Source organism: Vidua chalybeata, chromosome 14, assembly GCF_026979565.1.
Source record: "Vidua chalybeata isolate OUT-0048 chromosome 14, bVidCha1 merged haplotype, whole genome shotgun sequence".
NCBI lineage: Eukaryota > Metazoa > Chordata > Aves > Passeriformes > Viduidae > Vidua > Vidua chalybeata.
In genome coordinates, this window is record NC_071543.1 from 950,874 (window position 1) to 973,562 (window position 22,689).

The window sequence follows — 22,689 nt, forward strand, 5'->3', positions numbered from 1 at the left end:
GGCACTGACAAAGCAATGACAAAAGCTCATCAACATGACCATTTCTCTGCCCCAGCAGCGTCTTCAGGAGAGGAGCTCCTCATACAGGTTGGGTATGTGGTAAAATCTGCCCCCTGCCCCATGATATGCCACTGACCTTTAGGGAGGAGCCAGAGGAGCAAGAAAATCAGCTGTTCAAAACCAGAAGTTTTATTTTTGTAAAAAAAGAGTAAATAAAAATGGACTTTTTCTTTTTTCGTGCTCAGGTTGTAACAGCCACCAGCTGCTGTCCCCACTGCCTGCATCTCCAGCACTGGAGGGGAGGATAGACCGTTAAGACTAAAGCAATGCACGAGGTTAAACCAACAGTTAAAAGAATCTGTGCAGGGATGAAACTCAGAACAAACCAGCCTGGGGTCCTTCCTCATTAAAAGGAACTAAATCCTGGCTGAGCACTACCCCTGTGACAGAGGAGAGACCTTCTGCCCCCAGCAATTCATTTTAGATAGGTTATTGATCTGAAATTGATCTGAAACCCTGCAAGCCCACACCCAACGCCCCTTGGCAGAGCTGCCCCCTGACCAAGTTTTTCCTCAGGAGAACTCCAGTCCCAGCAGCATGAAGAACGTGTTGGTCACCCTGGTCACTTTCTGCCCTCCAGCCTTCAGAGCACACTGGGCATCAGAACCAGGCAAGGCAACCAAAAGCTCTGCAGTCCAAAGGGGTAGAGAAGAGCAGTGTCAGCAAAAGGGACACACTGCCCAGGTCACTGAGGCAACTGGGCTTGGGAATCAGCACGCAATGAACAAGCACGTCCTTGTGCTATAAGCAAAAAGGAGGAATTAAATTTTCGAATCCTTTCATGATAAAGGTAAAAAAAGGAGTGATAAACAATCTGAGTGGACTGAAGGTGAAGCCAAGCATGTGGCCAGTTTAAAACAAAAGATAGTCCTTCAGAAATAACTGATCTGACTGTCCCCATGGAAATCCATTCACATAGGCTGTGACAAAGCCACTCCTCCAGGAAGCAACACATTCTTTAACTGTCAGGTAACAGCTTCAGCCTTGGGAGAAAAGGAAGAAAGGCAGTACATGAAGGGGGAGAAAGGTTATTCCACCCTCTCTAGGTGGAAACAGAGACCAAGGAAGAGCCAGAAGCTACAGTTTCCCTGAAGATACCACTTCTGTTGGCATCATGGTGCTCAGCTTTAGAGATCAATCCAGTGCAGGGACAGTGAGGCACCCTGCTCCTCTGGCAACCCTTAAAACAGGATGAAGAGGGGCACCTGAGCAGGGCAAACACCCACTCACTCATATAAACGGCAGAAAAGAACTTGGAACTTGCTGGCTTCTCTGCCATGCAGCCAGTCCTCCTCTTCTCAAGGCCTAAAACTCCTCCCTCCTCACTGATGAGGTTTGCCTGCTTCGGACAGACCCAGCTGCTTAGTCCGAGCTCTCTTCTACCTCCTTTTGTTTCTTCTTCTTCTTCTTGGTGCTGGTCTCAGTGGCCTGTGGAGAGGTTGGAAAGGTCAGGAAGCCATCAAAAAGGATTCCCCCACTGCCCATTTCAGGAGGAACAGCTCCAGCCCAGAAGCACTGCAGGCTCCCCACGGCACACTCCAGCACCAGCCTCCCACAGGGACCCGTGACAGGGCACCAGAGCACAGAGGGGGCCTGGCAGGGACCCACCAAGTGCCCCATCTCCAACCACCAGCTCAGTTTAAAATGCACCTCTAAAACATCCTCCTCTGCTGTGGAAAGCCTGGCGCTCTGTGGACACACAGTGCAGGCTGCTCATGCATTATTCCTGGAGGTAATTAGGGACCCACAGCAATCTCTACCATGTTGGGACCATACCATGGCAGTTCCCAATTACCTACCCTCTCCATTTGGTCTCCCCCACTCTCAGCTGCCTCTTTGGCCTTCTTCTCTTTCTTCCTCTTTTTCTTTTCCTTTTTGCTTAGCTCCTCTGGTGGTGGGGTGGCAGGGGATGGTGGGGTCACAGCTTCCTCGTTTTCACTCTCGGAGTCTCGCTTTCTCTGTTGGGGGAACACATTGTCAGACATACCAACACCTTCCAACAGAGCTCAGCTGAGGGGAAAACTGCTTGCCTGATTCAATACAACTGCATTTAACAACAGGGTGACTTGCAGACTCTCCAGCATACACTGCCTAGGATTTGCTTCTGCCAGAACTGCCCCCTGTATTTTTCAGTGTTTCCTGTATCCCAAATATTAGTTTAAAACACTGCTGCACCTTTCCAAGGGCATGCAAGACCCCCGAGTTAGGGAATTTTAGGTGCAACTCTTGCATGAACATTTCTGCAGCTCTTTGTAGTCTCCAAAAAGGTTCTCTGGCACAACAGATCTCTGTTGTGGCTCCATACAACAGATTTCCTTGTGCTGTGTTAAAGAATATGCCCAGGGCCAGCAGCTTGGTGTCTGAGCTGCAAATCACGCCCTGGGTGGAGGGAAATTGCTGGAGGCCCAGGCAAGGAACTGTGAATGGGCACTGACCTTGTGCCTCACAAAGAGCACGGAAGACCCTGGACTAAAAATCACCATTGGACCAAAATGCAGGTGCCAGGTTTGTGCAGTTAATGGGAATAACAGGGGCATAAAGTAAGAGCCAGAGAGCACTGGCAAATACTCACTTTTGCAGCCCTGTCCACCTCTGAAACAGCTTGGTGATCAGCAGCTGCTTCTTTCCTGGAAGTATCCCTGAAAGAAAAGATGCCAAGGTTGCACAGGACGGTCGTTGCCTCACGCTGCTCTGACTGGTACAAATCCCTGTGCCCTCACAAGGGCTCTGTAACCCACCCAGGAGCTGGGGGGGAAGGTGGTGTAGGGGAGACCTGCAGCCTGCACCAGGGCCAGCTGGGCTGGCCAACAGCACGGCCTCCCCATTTCATTTAGCAGACTGACTCCCTCTAAAACCACAGCAGGCTAAAAAGGGATAACTGTCTGCTCAGGGCCTTCCCTTCCAACACTGCCCAAGAGCAACACGCTCCAAGAAATGCAATTGCATCCCACAGGTCCAGACAGCCGTGGGGCAAGCCTGACATGATCCATGCACAAATAGCAGCATCCAGCCCAGCCCTTGCTCCCCTCTGAATAACCACGTGGGAGTCACACCCCCAGTACCCACCTGTAATCCACATATTCCATCTTCCAGGACTCTGGTGTGCTCTCATTGGGCTTTCCATGCTTGTCCAGCAGACCCTTCTGGATCATCATCTTCTTCTGACTGGCCTGAAAGTGAAGTGCAACAAGTCAAACTGCAGCCCCAGGTAGGAAAAAATCCTCCCTCAAGCTAAGAGGAGGGAATCCAGCAACAAGCCAAGCCAACAGCTGCAGCATTATCTATTTACCATTGTTCCAAGGCCCTTAAAACATGTAAGACAAAAAATCTCCTGCACAGAAGCCTAAATCTCAGACAAGAGGCATCTTTATCAGTAAATAATGGTTAATTTGATGGGGGAGTCACAGCAACAGTAACACAACTGCACATGATGGAGTCTGGATCTTTCACTGGGTTTTTCCAGCTTAATGACCTGCAGCATTCGAGCTGGACCACTTGTTTGTGAGGTTTGGCAAAGGATTCTGCCAAATTCTGAACTGTCCTGTATTACCCCACCTTTGCCATGAGACAGATGCATCTGTCTCAGGTGAAACCAAAGCTTTCACCTGAACCACAGGAATGGATGAGCCACTGCAACTTGACACAGAGTTCTGAGTCCAACCTGCACCAGGCCAGCCTGGCTGCAGTTAAGCTACTACCACATGCCTGATGTGGGAGAGGAACCCAACACTGGGTGCTCCCACTGCTCCTCTCCTCCAGTCACAGTTTAGTGTCTCACAGACAGTATGCACTTAAGCAGTGTTGCACCAGAAGGAAAGGAAGCTCCTGCCTAGCCCCTCCAGAGCCATCAGCATGGGGTGATGGATGAAGGTCATCTTTGCACGGAGTGCTAATGCCATCCACTTCACATCATTTGGCTCTTTACCAGAGGAGGGCTGGCGCTGTACAGATCTGAGGAGCCCGTGTCTGAACACCAGCAATGGCCCTCAGGCTCTTTTGGGAGGGAAAGCCTCACTCCCACCAGCACTGGGCTGCCACAGCCCTGGCACTGGGAATTGCCACCATCATAGATCCAGGAGACCACAGCAGCATTACAGCAAGGCCCTGAAGAAGATACTGGCACTGCTCTGCCCAAGGGCCCCAGAGTGCCACATCCCGATGGCTGGGCTCCCACCACTGCCCTGGGACTGACCCCAGGCCCAGAGCAGCACTCACCTTGGGACCCAGCCCCCATTTCCGGGGATAAGTGTCTCTCTCCATGATCACTCTCTTGATCTTTGCCACGACGCCGTGGTCACACGTGGAAATGACTGCTGTGGTCATCAAGGCAATGGCTGCAGAAGCAGGCATGGAGGTCAGTAACTCCTGAAGAGCAGAACTGTGGCAGCCTGTTCTGCCTCTGTCAGCACAAAGACGACCAACATCCCCCACCAGTGTCACCCCAAGGACTCACTGGCTGTCACACAGCTTCTCTGAAGAGCCTGGTTACAACTGGGCACTCTTTTAAGTCAAGCTGGCAGTTGCTGGAGTCCCTTTGCACTGATCTACCAGGAGGTGTGATGTGCCTGGTGGCAGCCCGTGATCAGACACCATCCCTCGTCCCAGTGAGGATGGAGCCCCCAAAGAGGGGCTCCAACCCTGCCAGTAGTGCTCCCCTCCTGCAGGCAGCCAGGCACACATCACAGCAGCCCCCAGCAGGACACTGCAGGATGTCTGGAGGCTGCACAGCACCCAGAGCCTAGAACAGGAGCTGGGGTGCTGCAGGAGGGCAGCTCCACTGCACTCAGAGAATGGATAAACTGTGTCATCACCTCACACACAGCACACCTGAGCATCACACAGCTGCTGAACCCCTGACGCCTTGCCCAGGACCCATGCAGCCACTGCTTCTTAACATCCTGCCCAAAACCAGCTGCCTTGGGCCCACATTCCCAATCAAGAAGCACTAATTAAACCTTCTGCACACGGGAACTAAATTGTGGTGCCTTGACTGTCACACAGTCTGTTATTTCTGTGAGGAGAAGGAGGCATTTCATACCTAGGCAGATGGCTTCTCCTTTCGTGGTGATGACAACAATCTCCTGATTAAGCTCAATCCCATCCTCATACCTCAGAACACCAGGCAGCATGATCTTGGCTCCATAGCAAATGGCATTAACCTGAAAATATAGGGAAGGGGAGGGCTTAGAAGCTATTATGAGAATCAAAGCACAAAGTGTCTGATTTTTAGCTTCCCACTGCCATTACCATCCCAGCAAAATTGTCCCTAAGTAACTATTCACTTTTGTTCACTACATGAAACTTGGGAGCTTTGGAAGGAGAAAGCAAAGCACCTATCACAGCAAACAAGAGGTGAGGCAGATCTCTCATAACCATCAGCATCCTCTCCAAGCGAGGAGAGCAGATCCTCTGCCATGGAATTCATGGCTCCTGCATCTTAGTGCTGCTCTGGCAGCAGCCCATGTGAGGATCTACACAAGTCACCATCAGGACAGCACCAGACACCACATGGCTGCTGAGCCCCTGTGTGTTCTACCAGCTGCACAAGTCAGGAGGACTCTGCAGTGTCTGTCTGTCCCCTGGCCCTGCCTCAGGAACTCACTGCACTGTCTTTCATGACGAGCCTCTTGTGTGAAGTCAGCAGCTTCTCCAGGGGCAGGATGACCCTTCGCAGGTAGCTGTCATCCTTGTGGTTGTCGTACTGCCACTGGGCGTCCAGCACGTCGTGCATGGTCACCATGTTGTCCTGCAAAGACAAAACCTTTCTAAACTCTCCCACCAGCCACCACTTGAAACATGCACGAGAGAACAGCTGAAGCCCAGCAGCAAATAGTGTTTGGAAAAGGGAGTGAAACCAGATGCCCACCACAAGGCATGAAAACACAGCTTAAAAGAGGAAAGAATACTTTCCATCAGCAGCTTGAGGTCAGCCTGGCTTCAGCTACCAGACTTGGACCTTCCTAATCTCAGACAGCATTTGCACCTACAGTCTAACGTCTGCCCACATGAAACCTTTAAGTATGACCTAGTTAAACTCCTGGGGCTCCTAGACAAAGGTTAGTGAGCAGAAGTCTAAACTAACCAGCTTTTTAATCTGTGACATGGAATAAATTCTGAGGCAGCTGTGAGCACCCAACACCTGGAATTCAGAAATGACCCAGTGATTACAGCTGTGCTAAGAGCACAGATGGGTGGGGAAACACTTGCACTCTCATGCTGCTGCTTTGCAAAGAAAGAAATTAGTTCTGGAGCTTGAACCAGCAGCAGGATCTGTCTATGACCAGAGTGAAAAGACTGTACAAGTGTCCAAGACCACACACGACTGCACCTCCCAGGCTCACTCCAATGAACCACCTTCCCTGAGCTGTGCTGACTCCAAGCAGGCACTTCACACTCCTGAACTCACAGGACACTGGGGTTTGTAGGCTGAGAAACACGGGTGACATGAAACAAACTTTCAGCCACCGCAGTGCACCTCCCAGTCACTCACTGTCCCAAAGTTTAATTACCAGAACAGGAGCAACATCCTGAACTGAACTCAACACTTTGGTTACAGACCATCCACAGCAAGAGCTCTCTCACTGTTTGGGGGCTATTCACAAAACTCCTCCCTGAGCCTAAACCTCCTCCTAACGCTGTAAAACTCACACAGTCCCAAGGAGCTCCTGCAATTCTGACCATTTCAAAAGGGCTGGCTATAGTTTGAGGTGCCACTGTACCGTCTCTCCCAGGATGCCGGAGCGGACTCTGCGGAGCTCCTGCATCTGACCCCCCACGCCCAGCAGCAAGCCCAGGTGGACGCAGAGGGTTCGGATGTATGTGCCTGCTTCACAGCTCACCCAGAAGATACCTGAAAGGCATGACAGCATAGAGGGGTTTTAAGCAGAAAATAAAGCACATCCTTCAAGAGAAGCTGTATGCCCAGCCCTTCCCAGAGCCATCAGCATGGGGTGATAGATGAAGGTCATCTTTGCCCTGAGAGCTAATGCCATCTAACTGACATCATTTGGCTCTTCTGTGAACAGTGCAGCAGCACAAAAAGAGATGGGATTTGCTTCCCAGCACACCAAAGCGATGCGTGAGGCAGTTTCTGCTGGACAATGGGAAGATTTAGGTCCAAAGACATCTGCCAAAAGCAGCCCATTTCAGAGTCAGTTGTCAGTTTGACAGGAAGAAGGCAGGAAAGCCCTGTTTTACCTAATCTTCTCTCAGGATCGTACTCCACCAGCTTGCTCTCGTAGATGGTTCTGACTCTCAGCTGTCGTTTGACAGCAGCAATGAGGGGTGGCCGCTGGAACAGGGCACCTGTCAGGGTTTCTATGGCCTGAGGGAAGAAGGAGAAGCAAGAGTTTACATCTGTGCCCTAATGCAGGAGCACCTCGGGGTCTGCAGCAATTGTGTCCACTTCCAAGAGTGAGAAACCACAAGGTTTACCCTAATTTGATGATGCCATATTTAACACAGCAAATCCAAGCCAGTCACGTGGTCAAGATGTCAGTGAGCACAGCCAGGATTTTTCCATTAGATGGCAGCATGTGATCAGACACCATCCCTCGTCCCAGTGAGGATGGAGCCCCCAAAGAGGGGCTCCAACCCTGCCAGTAGTGCTCCCCTCCTGCAGGCAGCCAGGCACACATCACAGCAGCCCCCAGCAGGACACTGCAGGATGTCTGGAGGCTGCACAGCACCCAGAGCCTAGAACAGGAGCTGGGGTGCTGCAGGAGGGCAGCTCCACTGCACTCAGAGAATGGATAAACTGTGTCATCACCTCACACACAGCACACCTGAGCCCCATTCCTGGCCTCTCATCTTCCACCAGTGCCCAGCACTCTGCATGCCAGATGCCAGCATGGCTAAGAGACTTACCCTGGCCAGCTGAGCCTCACTTTCAATGGCATTGTGCAGCCGAACAATTCCCACATACTCTTTGCCTGAAAGAATGACAAGAGCAGTCAGGAACGGCCACTGGCATTTGTTGTTGACCTCAAGGTCCACCCTGCTTAACAGCCACACGTCCCCAGAACCCTGAAATCCTACCACCTCTTCTAGGAAATGGGTGTGGTTTATTACAGAGTTGGTTTTTCTTCTAGGGAAATAAATCTAAGCTGCATTTATTTCTTCTCTGGACTGGTAGAGGCTGAGGCAGTAAGTTCAACTGGTACATCAAACCATGTCAGAGGTGTTTTCGCTGACTTGTAACAGCCCAAGCACCAGAGAGGCAATGAAAAAACAACACGGATGTGTCCTCAGTGGCTTGGAGTAACATGCAACCCTTAAGGTCAAGGCATTGAAGACTAAGATTGGCCCTTTGAAGTTTTAGAAATCTCCATTTTGTCTCTGAAACCACTTCATACATCCCTAGTCACTGCAAATGGCCCTGAGCATCAAACAAACCTGCACTCTGCTGAGATTTGACCAGGCGTGTGGCCCTCTCGATGCACACAATGAGGCACCCGGTCACCTTGGGATCCAGGGTGCCACTGTGCCCCGTCTTCTCCACTCGCAGGATGCGCCGGATCCACGCAACCACCTCGTGAGAGGATGGGTTGGAGGGTTTGTCGAGGTTAATAAAGCCAGACCTGTAGTGCAAATCAGCAGGGAACGGGAGCCAAGCATTAGGGCAGACATGGCAACAGTGCAGTAACTTTGAAATACTGTCCTGGCTGCAAAGAAATGTATTTCTACACAGCCAGAGTGAGCAATGAGCCTCCCAGCAGCTCCCAGTAAGCTCACACTGACCTGCTCCATGCACAACAGGTGATATAATCCACTGTCAAGGAACCCTCCCCTGCACTTATTAAAAAACCCGATATTCTATGAACTCGGAGCAGTTTCAAAGCCCAGCAGGCCAAGGGACTTTTCTGAAGACCCCAGAGAATTCCTTAGGTGATTTGCATGTTCATCCACAGACCCGCTACAAACCCAGAATAAAGAAATATTTACAGGGAGAAATCAGTGGCTCCTATTGAAATGGATTTAAATAGGTTTAAATCAGTTTACTGATTCTGGCAAGGCACTGAGTGAAGAAGAAAGGTGCAAGGGGAATCCTGACAGAAAATATTTTGAAGGTATTAACTGTGCAAGAAAAATAAACTACTCTGGCCTGTGTTGCACTCACCTAACATAGTCAGAAATCTCTCTCTTCAGGGGATTAGAACCGGAAGGAAGAGGTGTGTAGTGTGCTGTCCTCACATTTAACTTGTCAAAGTTCTACAAAATCCAAGCAGAAATTACAAGTCTTTTTAAGCTTCCTTGATTTCAGTGCTGCTATGTTGCAGTGTATCTCTCCACATACACCACGTCTGATTTGTACATTTAAGTGATAGAGCCACCTCCAAAATGAAAATGACCCAACAATGAAACCACGATATTATTTTGCAAAAAATAATAGAAAATTAAAAAAAAATAGAAATCCTGGACTGAAGGAGATGGGAAAACAGCACAATGCATCGACAATGCAGGATAAACCGAACACTCCCCAGAAACTCAGCAGAAGCAACTTGAAAGTCTACACACAGCACAGGCCAAGATCAGACCCAAAAGAAAAAAAAACTCAAGAACTATGGCGGGATCTTTCCAAGGCACGGAAAACTCACAAAGCTTAAATGAACCTGCTGAAGAGACTTTGTAACACGATTTCTGCAGGCAGAGCACCACGCGTGCCGCTCCCCGCAGCGGAGCTGCACCTCCAGGGGCAGAGGACAAAAGCAGCGGGAACAGGACGGGCCACGAGGCCGCGCAGAACGCGCCCTACCTTCAGCAGCAAGGGCCACTGCGACGTGTCCAGCTGGGCCACCCGGGACTCGGGCTTGATGAGAAAGTCCTCGGTGTGCTGAATGTCCTGGGGGGGTGAAGTTAAGCGCGATCAGAGAGGGGGAGAAGCCGGCGGGCCGCGCTGCCGCCTCTCCACGTGGCCCGGGAGGCTCCGCCGCCACCACGCGCGGCGGCCGCGCTCCCGCGGGGACGGAGCGCGGGGAGCCCGTCCCAGGAACGGGGCTGGGGGAGCCCCCCACGGTCCCCGGAACGGGGCTGGGGGAGCCCCCCCCGGCACCCCGAGCACGGCCCCGATCAACCCAACCCGCCTCGCCCGCCCGCGCTCACCGCTACATCATCATCGCCGAGCGCCCGCTTCTCCTTCTTCCGCCGCTTCTTCACGCTGGAACCTGCGGGAGCGACACGCCGGGAGTGAGCGGCGGGAGCGCGGCAGGGCCCGGAGGGCAGAGGGGCAAAGGCCCAGCGGGGCAGAGCCGCCCGCACACCCTTCCCCGAGCCCCTGCCGCGGCCCTCCCCGCCGGGGGTCGCCGCGGCCCCGCCGGTCCCCACCGCTGCGCACCGTCCCCGTCCGCCATGGCCGCGCCGCGTGCTGTCCCCGCCGCCCGGAGCGCAGCGCCCGCCCCGTCCCGCCGGGCCCCGCGTCACCGGCACCGCCCGCCCGCGCCGCGCCCCTTCCGCCGCTCGGGAGCCGCCTTGGCCACCGCCCACCCGCGGCACCAGGGCGGAGTTACGGCGCCGGCGGCGGTCTCACGTGCTGGGATTTGAAAAGGACGCGGACCTAGGTGATTTCGCCGCGTGGGTTATTCGTTTTGCCTCTCGGCCTGGCTAGCTTGGCCATAAAATAACACCCAGTTCGGGTCCGAGCCTTTCTCAACTATCATTTTACCTGGTCGAAAAGAGGCTTGTGGTGATTAACGCTTCTTAAAATTAGCAGCTTCTCCGTTTGCGTTTCAGAGGGGAAAACGGCAAGTTCTTCGTTATTTATGTGTGGAAGGTAAAGGACGCTTGAAAAACAAACACTGGAAAAGCGCTTGAAAAAAGTGCTATCTCCAGACCCAAATATTAAAACCAGATGTGATACCACTGTTCAACACAATTACCTCTAACCTCTGGCTTCTCTCCCGCGTGTACAACCGGGATCGCCTTCTTGCTGAAAGCCCCGGCCCCTGCAGGGTCTCTGGAAGTGCTGGCTCAGAGCATTCGTTTCACTCTCCAGAATTGCTCTTTGTCCACCCAACACGCACAGCCCAGGGGCATCTCCAGGATAAAGGCTGCCCTGCCTGAGGTTGTATATTAGCACTGCTGGAATTTAGCAAGGCCTGCACCCAGGAGCTGAGTGCACCAAAAACAGCAGGGTCTTTTCCCCTCTAAAGAGCAGCTGCCTTCACCTAAAGGTCCCAAGAAGCAGAAAGCAAGAGACAGAAATGCCAGAGAGCAGACGGATAACAGCTGAAAAGAATTAAACAAAGTAACCACCACCTCCACCGTTAATTCCATTCCCAAATTCCCTCAGATGAAGTGGATTTGCCACCGTGCAGCCTCAGTTTTCTGGGTTCACAGCTGCTACAGAGACTGGAATCAAGCCACCATCACCCCAGGAACCACTGGCAGGTCAGTGACCAACTCCTTTCACCCACCACAAAACTCAGGGCCTCGTGTTGGCTGCAGTGACAGTTGTTTTCAGGAGGGGGGAAGAATTTTTTTATTTTATTTTTATTTATTATTATTATAGGGAGGTTTGTTTGGTTTTTTTTTTTTTTATAGGGAGGTTTGTTTGGTTTTTTTTTAGAAAAAGCAACTCTAACAACTTTTGATTCACAGATACCCAAATCCTCCAACGCATGCAAATTGCAGCCAGTCTTTTAATGAACAGCTTCCTTCTGCCCTGCAATGGCCTTTCTGCTTTAGGGTTACACTTCTTCCACGCACGACAACTTTCAGCGCGTACAGCGAGCAGTTCAACTAGGACGCAAGGCAAACGCGCAGATGAACGCGTTCTCTCGCCAACCGTTACTCCACTGCGTTGCAGAACTCGCATTAAAAATAAATAACCGCATAGAGTCTGTGCTGGCACCGGCTGCAGCGCCCGCTCCGGCCCGTCCGTGCGGGCGGCGGCGCTCACAGGCCCTGTCCGGCGGGGCTCAGCATCTCCTGCAGCACCAGGTGCAGCAGATGGTTCTGCTCGGCGCTCAGCAGCGGCCACAGCTCGGCCTGCAGCGCCTTCAGCGCCTCCGCGTCCTTCTCCTGGCACGCCAGCACGGCCGACTGCAGCAGCAGGAACAGCTCGGCCGGCAGGTAGCTGGCGGCCGGCGGCAGCCCCCCGCCCGTCCCGCTGCCGCTCCCGGTGCCGGGTCCGCCGTCGGGAGCCTCCCAGCAGTACTGCTCCAGCGTGCGGGCGTGCTCGGGCAGCAGCTTGGCGGGCGGCGGCTGCAGCAGGAGCAGCAGCAGCACCCGCGACACCTCGCAGCGCGCCAGCACGTCCAGGAAGGCGCCGCCGGGCGCGGCCCCGGCCCCGGCCGCGCCGCCCAGCCCGGCCCCGGCCAGCGCCTGCGCCCGCGTCAGCGCGGCCAGCGCCCCGGCGTAGTCGCGGGCCAGCAGCAGGCAGGACGCGCGCTCGGCCAGGCAGCGCAGAGCCTGCAGCGGCAGCCGCGCCGCCGCCAGCAGCTCCGCCGCCCGCTGCAGGGGCGCGGCGGCGCGGGCGGGCCGCCCCGTGTCGCGCAGCGCCGCCGCCAGCTCCAGGCACGGCCCGGCCGCCAGCGCGGGCTGCCCCCTCTCCAGGTGCAGGCGGGCGGCGAAGGCCCCGCAGCTCTGCGCCGCCGCCGCGTGCTCGCCGAAGCCGCCGCGCAAGCCCAGGCGCTGCCGCAGGTCCCGCTCCTGGCGCAGGAAGAGCCGCGCGGCCTCGGCCAGCGCGGCCGCCTCGGCGGGGCCGTGGAACAGGCTCTGGGCGCAGCGCGCCACGGCCAGCTGGCACCAGGCGGCGTAGGGCAGGCTCTCCTGGGCGCGCAGCTCCCGCGCCAGCGCCGCGAACTGCTCCGCCGCCTCCGCCACGTTCGGTTTCCGCAGGAACCGCCGCCGCAGCTTGGCCGACACCAGCCGGTACCGCGACAGGAAATCGCCGTCGCCGCCGAGCCCCGGCCCGGAGCCGCCCGCCCCGGCGGGGCCGGAGCCGCCGCCCGCCGACAGCATCGCGGGCCCGGCCGGAACTGACGCGCCGCGCCGCGCCGCCGCTCGCCGCCGGCCAATCAGCGCTCGCCCCGCCCCGCGCCGCCGGCCAATCAGCGCCCGCGCCTGCGTGTCGGAAGCAGAGGGGCGTGGCGAGGGTGCGGCTGCTGCGGACGGCGCGTCCCGGCTGTCACTGCCGCGACGGGCGTGGCTATGCGGTGTGACCCCGCCCATGGGGCGTGGCCACGCGCGGCGAGCACTGAAGCTGTGGCTCCCCCTGGCGGAGCGGAGGAGCCGCGCTCCTGCTCCGGCCGCACCGGGACGGGACGAGGAGCGGGAGCGGGACCGGGCGGGAGAGGAACCGGGCGGGAGAGGAACCGGGCTCCGGAGCTCTTGGGGGAAACCCCATCAGCCAGGTTCACGGAAGAACAATTCACCCAAATAGTAGCAAGCGAGTGGGTGAGCCCCTTGGCCAAAGGGTGTGTGGCGGCAGGAATTTTAGGTGACATCAAAGGGTGACTGTCACCAGATGACACAAGGAAAAACGACGCACCACAGCTTTGGTCACGATGAAGAGACTAATTTATTTCCTCTGACTCCAGTCTTTTATAGTTCTCAAAAGGTGCCAGTGGATTGGAGGGTGAACGTGCCACCTCTCCAACGACACTGGACAAACTACCTGTACATCAAATTTCTCCGCCTCTATGAAAGAATGCAAAACAACAGGTTGTTTACAGAAAGTTGTGTGGGAAAGTTCTCTACAAGAGTGTAAACTCAGAAGGCTTTAGAAAACTCTTATAAATCAGAGCAAGAGGTGACGGGTAAACGCTTGGAGAAGAGAATTCCTGGGGTCCCTAAACAAGTAAGCCACGTCTGTCTCGGAAAATCTCCAGCGCTGAGGACATTTCGTGATGCAGGGATTAGGTGAGCATGGAGCCGCGTGTGCTGGCCTGCTCCGCGCTGTTCCCTGAGCAGCTGCTGGAGGCGCGGCCGGGGCTGCCTGGGAGAGGCTGTTCTCGCCCTTCTGCCCACATGCCCACAGGAGCCCGCCTGCAGCCACGCCGCGAGCCGCGGCAGCCGCAGCTCCGTGCTGCTCTCCCCGCCGTCCCCAGCGCCGCACCCGCCGGGGCCCCGGGGCTCTCACCGCGCCCCTTCCGCCGGTCCGTGCCGGTCGTGCCGCTGCTCGGGTGCCCGCCATGGCTCTGTCCTGCGTGCTGAGGCCGCCGCGCCGCCCGCCGCCGCTCGCCCTGCTCGGCCCGCCCGCTCCGCTCCGCAGCCCGGGGACGGCGGCACCGTGGGGAGGGAAGGACAAGGCCGCGGTGAGCCGCAGCCGGGCAGAGCCTTCCTGGGAGGAGAGGTACGGGGCTTTTTCAAAGTGACCCAAGCGTTCTTTGGAAGTAGCGACCACCTGAAGCTGTGAACGTGGTGGGTTGGGGGGGGTTTGTTTCCACCCGGTGGGAATAGAAGAGCCAGAGCTCAGCTCGTTTGCCTGGAGTTGTCGCTCTGATTATCAAGAGTTTTCTAAAGCCTTCTGAGTTTACATTCTTGTAGAGAACTTTCCCACACAACTTTCTGTAAACAACCTATTGTTTTGCATTCTTTCATAGAGGTGGAGAAATTTGATGTACAGGTAGTTTGTCCAGTGTCGTTGGAGAGGTGGCACGTTCACCCTCCAATCCACTGGCACCTTTTGAGAACTATAAAGGATTGGAGTCAGAGGAAATAAATGAGTCTCTTCATCGTGACCAAAGCTGTGGTGTGTCGTTTTTCCTTGTGTCATCTGGTGACATGGAGTCTGGCCTGGGGAGGGGATCGTGGAGAAGACAAATGAAAAGTTCTGAGAGGAAAGGAGCAGATAAGTTGCCATATTGGCAAGCAAAAAGCGATAGTCCATTTGATTTGCAGTCCTGGAGCTCAGAGTAGTTGGCACTGGGTGCTTTGGAAGCAGCTCCAAAAATCGTAGGTAAGCAGTAACTGCAGCTTATCCAGCTGCAGGGTGGTGTTCCCCATGGGCTCAGAGACTCAGTTATGAGTGCTTGAATCGTATCGGCCTCACCTCTTTTTGGGGAGTCTTTTTAGGGTATATGTGTCTATGTGTCTTTTTTTTTTTTTTTAAACCAGCTTTTATGTGTTTTGTTCTTGTTCTGCTTTGGATGAGTAGTGGCAAGTTCTGAGGTTTATCTCTAAACTACGGGTCAGAGAGTATGGGCAGCTTGAAATTCCCTCCTGCTACACACAAACCTGTGCATTTCATTGTGGTTCCCTGGGAGTCTGGGTGTTCACAGCGTGGTGCAGAGCTCACACCACAACAGTCCTGCCCATGAAGTAGCTGACAGGGATGTTATGCCATAGGAATCAGGACTCAAGTAGCTCTGAGCTCTACCTTGTGCTTTCCAGGTTAGCAAATGCAGTGACGCCGCTGTGGAGACTTCCCTACCAAGAGCAGCTACAGGTAAGATGTGTTTACACAGACCTTTCTGTGTTGTGTTGCCCCAACTGTCCCTCCTATCCCCTTGAGCAGTAGCCCCTAGCATCTTAAAGCTGCAAACTTTTCAGACTCTATTTACTGCTGCTTTAATCCTGTTGTTGTGAAGGATAGTGTAGATCTTCTCAGCTCAGTCAGAGAGAAAGAGAAAGGTTTTTTTAACCAGGCAAGAGCCTGGGAAACAGTTGGGAAAGAATGTAAATAATTCTCTAATCTATCTTGTTATTCACATTGTTTATAGATATGCTCTGCTACTGTGCATTATTCACTGCACACCAATGGTGTGACATGTTTTTACTCTAAGACAAATGAAATTAGTCTGCACGATGTTCTCTATATATAGAGCGGTATATTTGAAATAAATCAGAGCTCATTTTCTTTGCCTTCTGATCTAGAGTTCTCTGTTCCCGTCCTGCTCAACAGTGACAGGATAGAACTGGGAGGTTCCTTGTACTGCAGGGGATGGGCATTTGCACAGTGATCCTGCCTTCTGTGGGACTGCTTTGCTTCACTGGGGCTTCAGGTTAGACAAAGTGTTCCAGGCCAGCATTTGGGGATCACAGACACAGGATTTTTCTTTCTTCCCGTTTCTCCAAACAGCTGTGGTTATGAAAAGGGCAGAGTTCCTCTGGGGCTATATTTTCACTTGCAGTTTTTCCCTCTTGTTGGACTCCTCAGAGGTGGGTGGTGAAGAGCTGCCCACCATCGTGTGGTCCTGTGAGAGTGTTTCTGCCTTAGAACTCCTCTGCAGGTAAAGTATGAAAGCCAGAGGAAGATTTTGCAGGCACTGGCATCTCGTCTTGAGGAGCTGGGCATAGATGCACAGAAACCTGGTGGGCTCTGCTGTCCTCTGCAGCCTGTAGTGCCTTCGGTGAGTGTCCCATGGGAATGCTCTTCCTTCAGAGCCACCAACAGTCTCTCACTCAACGGCTCAGGAGTCTCATGGGGGGCATCATTTGCTTGCAGAGGGTGTGTCTGAGTCAGTCCTTGCAGCTTGTGACTGCCTGCCAGTGCTTAGGAACCCTTTTTTTGTGCCTAAGGCCTGCCTGTTAAACCTGTCACCACTGTCGCAGAGAGCCACTTTGTGTCCCCAAGGGGCAGTACTGGGGTTCTTGTGCACAAGCTCTGTTTCTGTGTTTTGCCCATCTTCCCATGTTGGCAACAGAATAACCAGGCTGGGGTTTGGCTTTCCTCCATTGCTTTTTCTTTTGATCCAAGGCTTTGCTCTTCCTTCTTCCCTCCCTCAGCCCATCATTAACGGCTACCGAAACAAATCGACTTTCTCTGTGAACCGAGGACCAGATGGGAATCCCAAAACTGTGGGGTTGTACGTAGGAACTGGCAGAGGTCAGTGCAGGACAAGAAACTCAGAGAAAACTGCTGGCATGGGCTGTGGAAATGGGGAAAGGTCTCTCCGCAGTTCATCGTGTCAGATGCTACAGTGGTTTATGTGCCCTGAACCAGAGCACAAATAAATAAATAAACAAATAAATTCCTGTCCATCTCTCTACAGAAAGAAATATTGTCTGTGTGAAAGCCAGTCATGTGGAGAACATACCCTCAAAACACAAACAAGTGGCCCAGGTAAATAAATAAGTTATGTCTGTCCCTTCACTGTGGAAGAGAGACTGCAATAACTCTTGCTTACTTAGGAGAACACTGTAATTTTAATGATGCTGTGTTTTCAAGTCCATTTTCATGTTCTGAAAGTTTTCCTGCCTGATTATAGTTGGTGGATAAATACTTCTATAAAAACTCACGTGTCAACATTGCAGCCCATAAAGTGTCCCGAGTAATGAGGTTAATCAAGTGACAACGAATTCCTGCCAATCTATTAAAAGACATAAGAATTGCAAATTGAAGCTATTAAAATGTGTTGTCTTTCAAGAGCCTGGAAGGAGCGTTCACCCAGTGTATTGAAATCAACAGAAAAAACAGACCACAGTGGTGGAAGGGCTGCCTGTCTGGGGGCTAAGAGCAGGGCAGTTGTCTTCATGGTACTGAAGGTGGATTTTCCCTCCCCTCAGTGCTATGAGGAGTTCATCTGTCGCTCCCCCCTGGACTCCTGCATCCTCTTCCACGAAGGCGGGCACTGGCGAGAGCTCGTGGTTCGTACCAGCCGCTGTGGCCACACCATGGCTGTCGTCACCTTCCACCCCCAGCAGCTGCGCCAGGTGAGCGCGTGGAGGGCAGGGCAAGGGGCACGTCTGGCTGAGCCCAGCCTGCTGGGTGTGTTGCTGGGGAGAGGGGGTCTCATCAGGTTACCCAAAGAGGCAGCTTTCCCTTTCTCCCTCTTGACAGGAGGCGCTGGCTACTCAGAAAGCATTGCTGAAGGAGTTCTTCACATGTGGGCCTGGAGCAGTCTGTGCCTTGACTTCACTTTATTTCCAGGAGAGGTAAACAGGGGGAATGAGTGGAAACAAAGCCACCTCCTTCTTCTACCCTTTCTGATCAAATTCGACAGGGGGAATGAGTGGAAACAAAGCCACCTCCTTCTTCTACCCTTTCTGATCAAATTCAAATTCCACCAGATCAGGGAGTGCTGGAAGAGACTGACAGATGTTTGGATCCCTCTTGAAGATGTGGCTTTAAGATGGCCCCATCTTATTTTTCCAGACTTATTTGAGCACACTATGGCTCTACCTCATGGGGATTACGAGTCTGGGAAACTTGAAGAAAAAACTTCCAGTGACTATCCCAAGACAGTAAATCACATTAGCAGCAAAACTGGGGAATAGACCTGAGGAATGCTGCCTTCTGCTGAGTAATTTTGATACTTTTAATGAAATTTAGGCTGCGCAAGTCACAGATCCCTTACAAAGAATGAAAATCCTTTAATCTTGCTGAAAGGCTCACATGAAATATAAGTTGCTGGGGAGATGAACCATCCTCCACTGCCCATGAGCACCCTGGGAATGGAAACCAGCTCCTCTCTGCTGCCTTCTAACAGCTGTTTTCTGTGTGATCTGCCAGCACCATGACGCGTTGCTCCCACGAGCAGTCCCCCTACCAGCTCCTCCACGGAGCACCGCACATCTTCGAAGAACTGCTCGGCCTGAAGTTCCGCATCTCTCCAGACGCCTTTTTCCAAGTCAACACGGCTGGAGCAGAAGTTCTGTACCAGGCAGTCGGGGAGCTCTGCCAGGCTACTGGGGACACTGTCCTCCTTGACATCTGCTGTGGAACAGGTAGGGTCCTGGGCTCCCAGAGCTTTGCATTCCAGAGCAGATCCTCGCTGTGTAAAGGCCTGTTTCTTCAGCGTGAATGTATGGAATATTTTTGTTTGCCGTGTTTCCAGGCACAATTGGTCTCTCTCTGGCTCACCAAGTGTCCAAAGTTATTGGTGTCGAAGTGGTGGAGAAGGCTATAGAGGATGCTGAGTGGAATGCAGCATTCAATGGTGAGCTTAAACTCACTGTGGCAAAAAGTTTCAAACTAAATGCTGAAAAACCAGAATAGAAGTGAGCAGAGGAACCCTAACCAGTTGCCTTAACGCAGCAAAGGGGGGTTCATGTTATACCTAACTCTTGGTGAGACTCAGTTCATGTTGCTTTCTTGTTTCACAGGGATCTCGAACTGTGAGTTTCGCAGTGGAAAGGCAGAGGCTGTGTTACCACAGCTCTTGGCATCGTGGGAGGATGCCCGACCGCTTGTTGCTGTGGTGAACCCTTCTCGGGCTGGCCTACGTGAGAGAAAATGCTATTTATTTTCATCTTGTAAACAGAGAGTTTTGAACAAGTTCTGTGAGACCTGCTGTACTGGCTCCAAACCCTTTCCTTGCTTAGTCTTTCATTTCTTGTTGCTGACAGCAGCTAAAATCCCACAAGTCTGCTGTTTTCAGTGCCTTCATCATGCTTTCTCTTTAGCTCTAATCTTTTTTCCATCTTTCACAGGCTCACACAATTATTTATTTAAGAGAGAAGGGACCTCTGGAGGTTTGTGGTGCAATCTCCCAACTATAGCAAGGCCAACTTCAGAGTTGTAGGAGGTTGCATAGGGATATAAAGCCTAGCTGAGGTCTGAATGTATCCAAGGGTGTATCCCCTCTCCTGAAAATGGTTTCCCCAATATATTTAATCAGTATTTTTCCTTGCTGCCATACATCTGTTGCTTCTCATCCTCTTCTCATGCCCCTTTGAGTAGTTTCTCAGTTATCTGTAATCCCCCATGAGATCCCTGAAGATAGTAAGTGGATCTTTGCTTTTCTTTTCCCCAGGCTGCATAACACAGCCCTCAGACTGTCTCAGTGGTCTCCCCTGGAGTGTGTACTGGGAAGTCACACACTGCTCCTGGTGCCCAGATGCACTCTCACAAGTGTGTGTGGAAGGTTTTATATGTCTTTGCTTAATTAACATCTTTTCTTTCATCCTCCATCCCCCTGGGAAGCAGAGGGACTTCTCCCATTGCTCTGCCCTGCCTGCCAAATGGGCTAAGCTGTCAGCAGTGTGGGTGGCACCCGTGGCCTCCTGAGGGACTTCACCTGAGACAGAACATAGCAAAATACGCGTCTGTATTTTTGACAGTTCTGTGATGCTGTGTAATTATTTCCTTCTGGAGAGCTCAGGGTGGTGGTGGGAAAGCAGGCTGTCTGGTTTTTGCAGACTACAGGGTCGTCCGAGCCATCCGGAACTGCAGGGCCATCCGCAGGCTGCTCTACATCTCCTGCAAGCCAGAGGGAGAAGCCATGAGGAACTTCCTCGAGTGAGAACTCTCCTCTTTTCTCTTGATCTCAGTGACAGACAAGGCACCAGTGAGGAATAGAGAATAATTCAAACATGGCACAATGACATTGTGCATCCCTCTGAAAAAAAAAAAAAAGCACACCTGGGTGTGAGATGCAGAGTCCACGGGGTGCACTGCAGGAAGGTTGGCCCCTCGCCAAGAAGGTGAAGCCAAGGGGATTTGTCACCTGCTTAGGGGTTAATCGTGTAGCTTTATCTGGTCAGCCTTTGGCTGGGCTAGACCCAGGTGATAAATCTGTCTGCAGGCAGCCATAAGGGCAGTGCAAAACTGAAAACTGAGTGTCTTTCAGCTGGGATGGCTTGTGGGAAAAGGAGCTTTGAACTTGCCACTGACTGTTCAGCTTGTCCCTGAGGTTTTCAGAGCTGGTTGGGGATTCAGTATTGATGGCTCCACACCTCAGCCAGCGTCAGCTGAAGATTTTGAGGAATGTTTGTCAAACACATGATACCTCCTTTGTGGGTCCCCCTTGGATTGTGATACCAGTGGTGGGAAGGCTTCTGCTACTGGTCTAAAGGATGCTCTTTGTTTTCCACAGGCTGTGCTGCCCACCTGACCCACAGAAGAAGCTGGCAGGTGAGCCATTTGTCCCCGTGCTGGCTATGCCTTTTGACATGTTTCCTCACACTGTTCATTGTGAGCTGGTGCTGCTGTTCACCCGCTGACAAGGAGGCAGGAATGAGCTCTGAGAGCTTGGGAAGCAACCTCCTCCTGTCCTGAAGAAGCCAATGTAGTTCGGATTTTAACTTATTTTCTGTGCGGTTGTAAAAAAAATAAATAATTTTGTTTTTTCTCTTACTTTGGGTTGCCTAGCAACACTGTTCTGTGAAGAACTACTTGGATTTGTGGGGTGAAAAGGTTCTCTGTAGCATTTCATCACCCTTCCTTCCCCGGCAAACCTTGGGCTGCTGGTTAAAGCAGCCTGGAAAAGACTCTCTGTGTTGAGGAATATGTAGCTCGGTGTTCGAGCTGCAAATTGTGCCCTGGATAGTGGGAAATCGCTGGAGCCCCGGGCAAGGAGCCGTGAATGGGCGCTGACCTCGTCCCTAACAAAGGACACAGGGCTTCCAGCCCTGGCTGGGTGTGGATGGCTTCTCACCCACAAACTCTGCACAAACCAATGAACGATGAGCAGACACCAGACTCTAATTTTCCACTGGTCAGAGCGGTTGTGGGAGATTTAGGTTGGAAGAGTATGAAAGCACAGGGATTCCTTTGCTGGGGTCCCTGCCCAGAGGAGGCACCAGCTTTGACAATGAGATTTTTCTATAAAATGAAAAAAAGAGAACAGATTTCAGTGTCTCTCTTTTCACATCTACCTCCCCCTTCTCCACTAATGACTGGTGATGCCTAAATATGAAGTGTCCTGTGAAAATGTCAGCTGCAATATTTTTCTTCTTCAGGATGTTCTGCAATAGCTAATTAAAATTTTCTTCTGTTTTGAATGTGTCCTGTTCTGCTCACAGTGTTGTATTTCTCCAGCTCTTCAGAGATGGAGCTGCTGTAATGTGAAGAGGAGTCTAAATGAGCAGAGTTCCCTTGTGCTGTGCGAGTCCCATTATGTTTTGAATCAAGGCTGATAAACTCCCAAGGAAACTGGGAGAGTTGCCTGTATTTTTCAGACTTTTAATTCCAGACCTCAGCTTTGAATAATAACAGCAACCAGTTCTCAAGCCATAGGGGCTCAAAATACACGTGTTTAGGATTTAAGAATTACTACACCATAAAGGGAATAATGATGAGATTCCTGACAGGCATAGGAAGTGTCATTCTTGCACTATCCCATGAGTAGAGGTTGTTACACACTGTTGCAGCCTCTTGCTTTCATTTCATACCAAAGGATGCAATATTCCAGCAGTTCTGTTTAATGGAATTATACCTTGGTTTCTCACGGTGAGATCTGAATAGATTTCTACTAGGTTTTGGTCAAAAGGAAATTTGTTGCATTAATTGCAGGGGAGACAATGACTTTAAATCAGAAAGTAACAGAGGATCATAAAACATTTCCACTAGCCTCTGGATAGCTGAACATACAGGATGAGTTTTAAAAGGGTGATACAGGTGGCCTCACTTTCCCATTTGAGCATCAGGTTCCAGGAGAGAAAATGTTCCTGTCCACAGGGACAAAACATTTCTTTTTCTTTCTTGGTGCAAATAAATGAAGCAATATGTTGTTTACTATGTATGAGCATCTGAATATCTGAAACTGAAAGCTCTCTATGTACAAGAGACCCCTGCCCACTTCTCCTCCACAGCACGTTACTCCTGTGCCCTCTGCTAACATGTCCTTGTTTTCCCACGAATAAGTAACTGTGCTCTGCCTTTGGCTGCCATCCCACATCCCTAGAACTGACTCCGTTTCGGGTTTCTGTGGGTGATTTATGGAACACGCAAAGAAACAGGATGAGTTCCTCTTGCGCTCCAGTGCTAGAGCTGCTTAGCTCTGGCTGCAGGGCTTTAGGACCCAG

The 22,689-nt window shown here is 52.3% G+C and overlaps 3 protein-coding genes and 5 non-coding genes across 9 annotated transcripts; 1 reads left to right on the forward strand and 7 right to left on the reverse strand.

The window, feature by feature from the left end:
- Window positions 1-166: 166 nt before the first annotated feature.
- On the reverse strand, window positions 167-10,467 carry DKC1 (dyskerin pseudouridine synthase 1). The gene is made up of 15 exons (XM_053955499.1): window positions 10,394-10,467; window positions 10,162-10,223; window positions 9,815-9,901; window positions 9,179-9,270; window positions 8,455-8,639; window positions 7,927-7,991; window positions 7,258-7,384; window positions 6,780-6,910; window positions 5,663-5,806; window positions 5,099-5,219; window positions 4,276-4,394; window positions 3,127-3,230; window positions 2,633-2,699; window positions 1,860-2,018; window positions 167-1,488 (listed from the first exon to the last, which is right to left on the reverse strand). The coding sequence occupies exons 1-15, from the start codon at window positions 10,407-10,409 to the stop codon at window positions 1,423-1,425; spliced, it is 1,545 nt and encodes a 514-aa protein (XP_053811474.1). The 5' UTR covers window positions 10,410-10,467; the 3' UTR covers window positions 167-1,422.
- Window positions 3,903-3,978, reverse strand: LOC128795451 (small nucleolar RNA SNORD83). The gene has a single exon (XR_008433554.1). It is a non-coding gene; the product is annotated as a small nucleolar RNA SNORD83 (small nucleolar RNA).
- On the reverse strand, window positions 4,639-4,876 carry LOC128795448 (small nucleolar RNA SNORD17). Its single transcript, XR_008433551.1, has one exon. It is a non-coding gene; the product is annotated as a small nucleolar RNA SNORD17 (small nucleolar RNA).
- Window positions 6,478-6,612, reverse strand: LOC128795454 (small nucleolar RNA SNORA36 family). Its single transcript, XR_008433557.1, has one exon. It is a non-coding gene; the product is annotated as a small nucleolar RNA SNORA36 family (small nucleolar RNA).
- On the reverse strand, window positions 6,996-7,071 carry LOC128795447 (small nucleolar RNA SNORD83). Its single transcript, XR_008433550.1, has one exon. It is a non-coding gene; the product is annotated as a small nucleolar RNA SNORD83 (small nucleolar RNA).
- Window positions 7,596-7,833, reverse strand: LOC128795449 (small nucleolar RNA SNORD17). The gene has a single exon (XR_008433552.1). It is a non-coding gene; the product is annotated as a small nucleolar RNA SNORD17 (small nucleolar RNA).
- Window positions 10,468-11,678: 1,211 nt separating the features above from the next.
- F8A1 (coagulation factor VIII associated 1) lies at window positions 11,679-13,026 on the reverse strand. The gene has a single exon (XM_053955741.1). It carries the CDS (start codon window positions 13,018-13,020, stop codon window positions 11,953-11,955), a length of 1,068 nt encoding a protein of 355 aa, XP_053811716.1. The 5' UTR covers window positions 13,021-13,026; the 3' UTR covers window positions 11,679-11,952.
- Window positions 13,027-13,465: 439 nt separating this feature from the next.
- On the forward strand, window positions 13,466-21,019 carry TRMT2B (tRNA methyltransferase 2 homolog B). Of its 2 annotated transcripts, XM_053955955.1 has the most exons (12): window positions 13,466-14,353; window positions 15,394-15,448; window positions 16,233-16,352; window positions 16,729-16,828; window positions 16,995-17,065; window positions 17,509-17,655; window positions 17,783-17,877; window positions 18,455-18,669; window positions 18,780-18,881; window positions 19,048-19,167; window positions 20,083-20,182; window positions 20,760-21,019. In XM_053955955.1, exons 1-12 carry the CDS (start codon window positions 14,193-14,195, stop codon window positions 20,884-20,886), a joined length of 1,413 nt encoding a protein of 470 aa, XP_053811930.1. In that variant the 5' UTR covers window positions 13,466-14,192; the 3' UTR covers window positions 20,887-21,019. The 2 variants fall into 2 exon arrangements, with proteins under 2 accessions (XP_053811930.1, XP_053811929.1); XM_053955954.1 differs by lacking the exon at window positions 20,760-21,019 and having other exon boundaries at window positions 19,698-20,164.
- The last annotated feature ends 1,670 nt before the right edge of the window (window positions 21,020-22,689 follow it).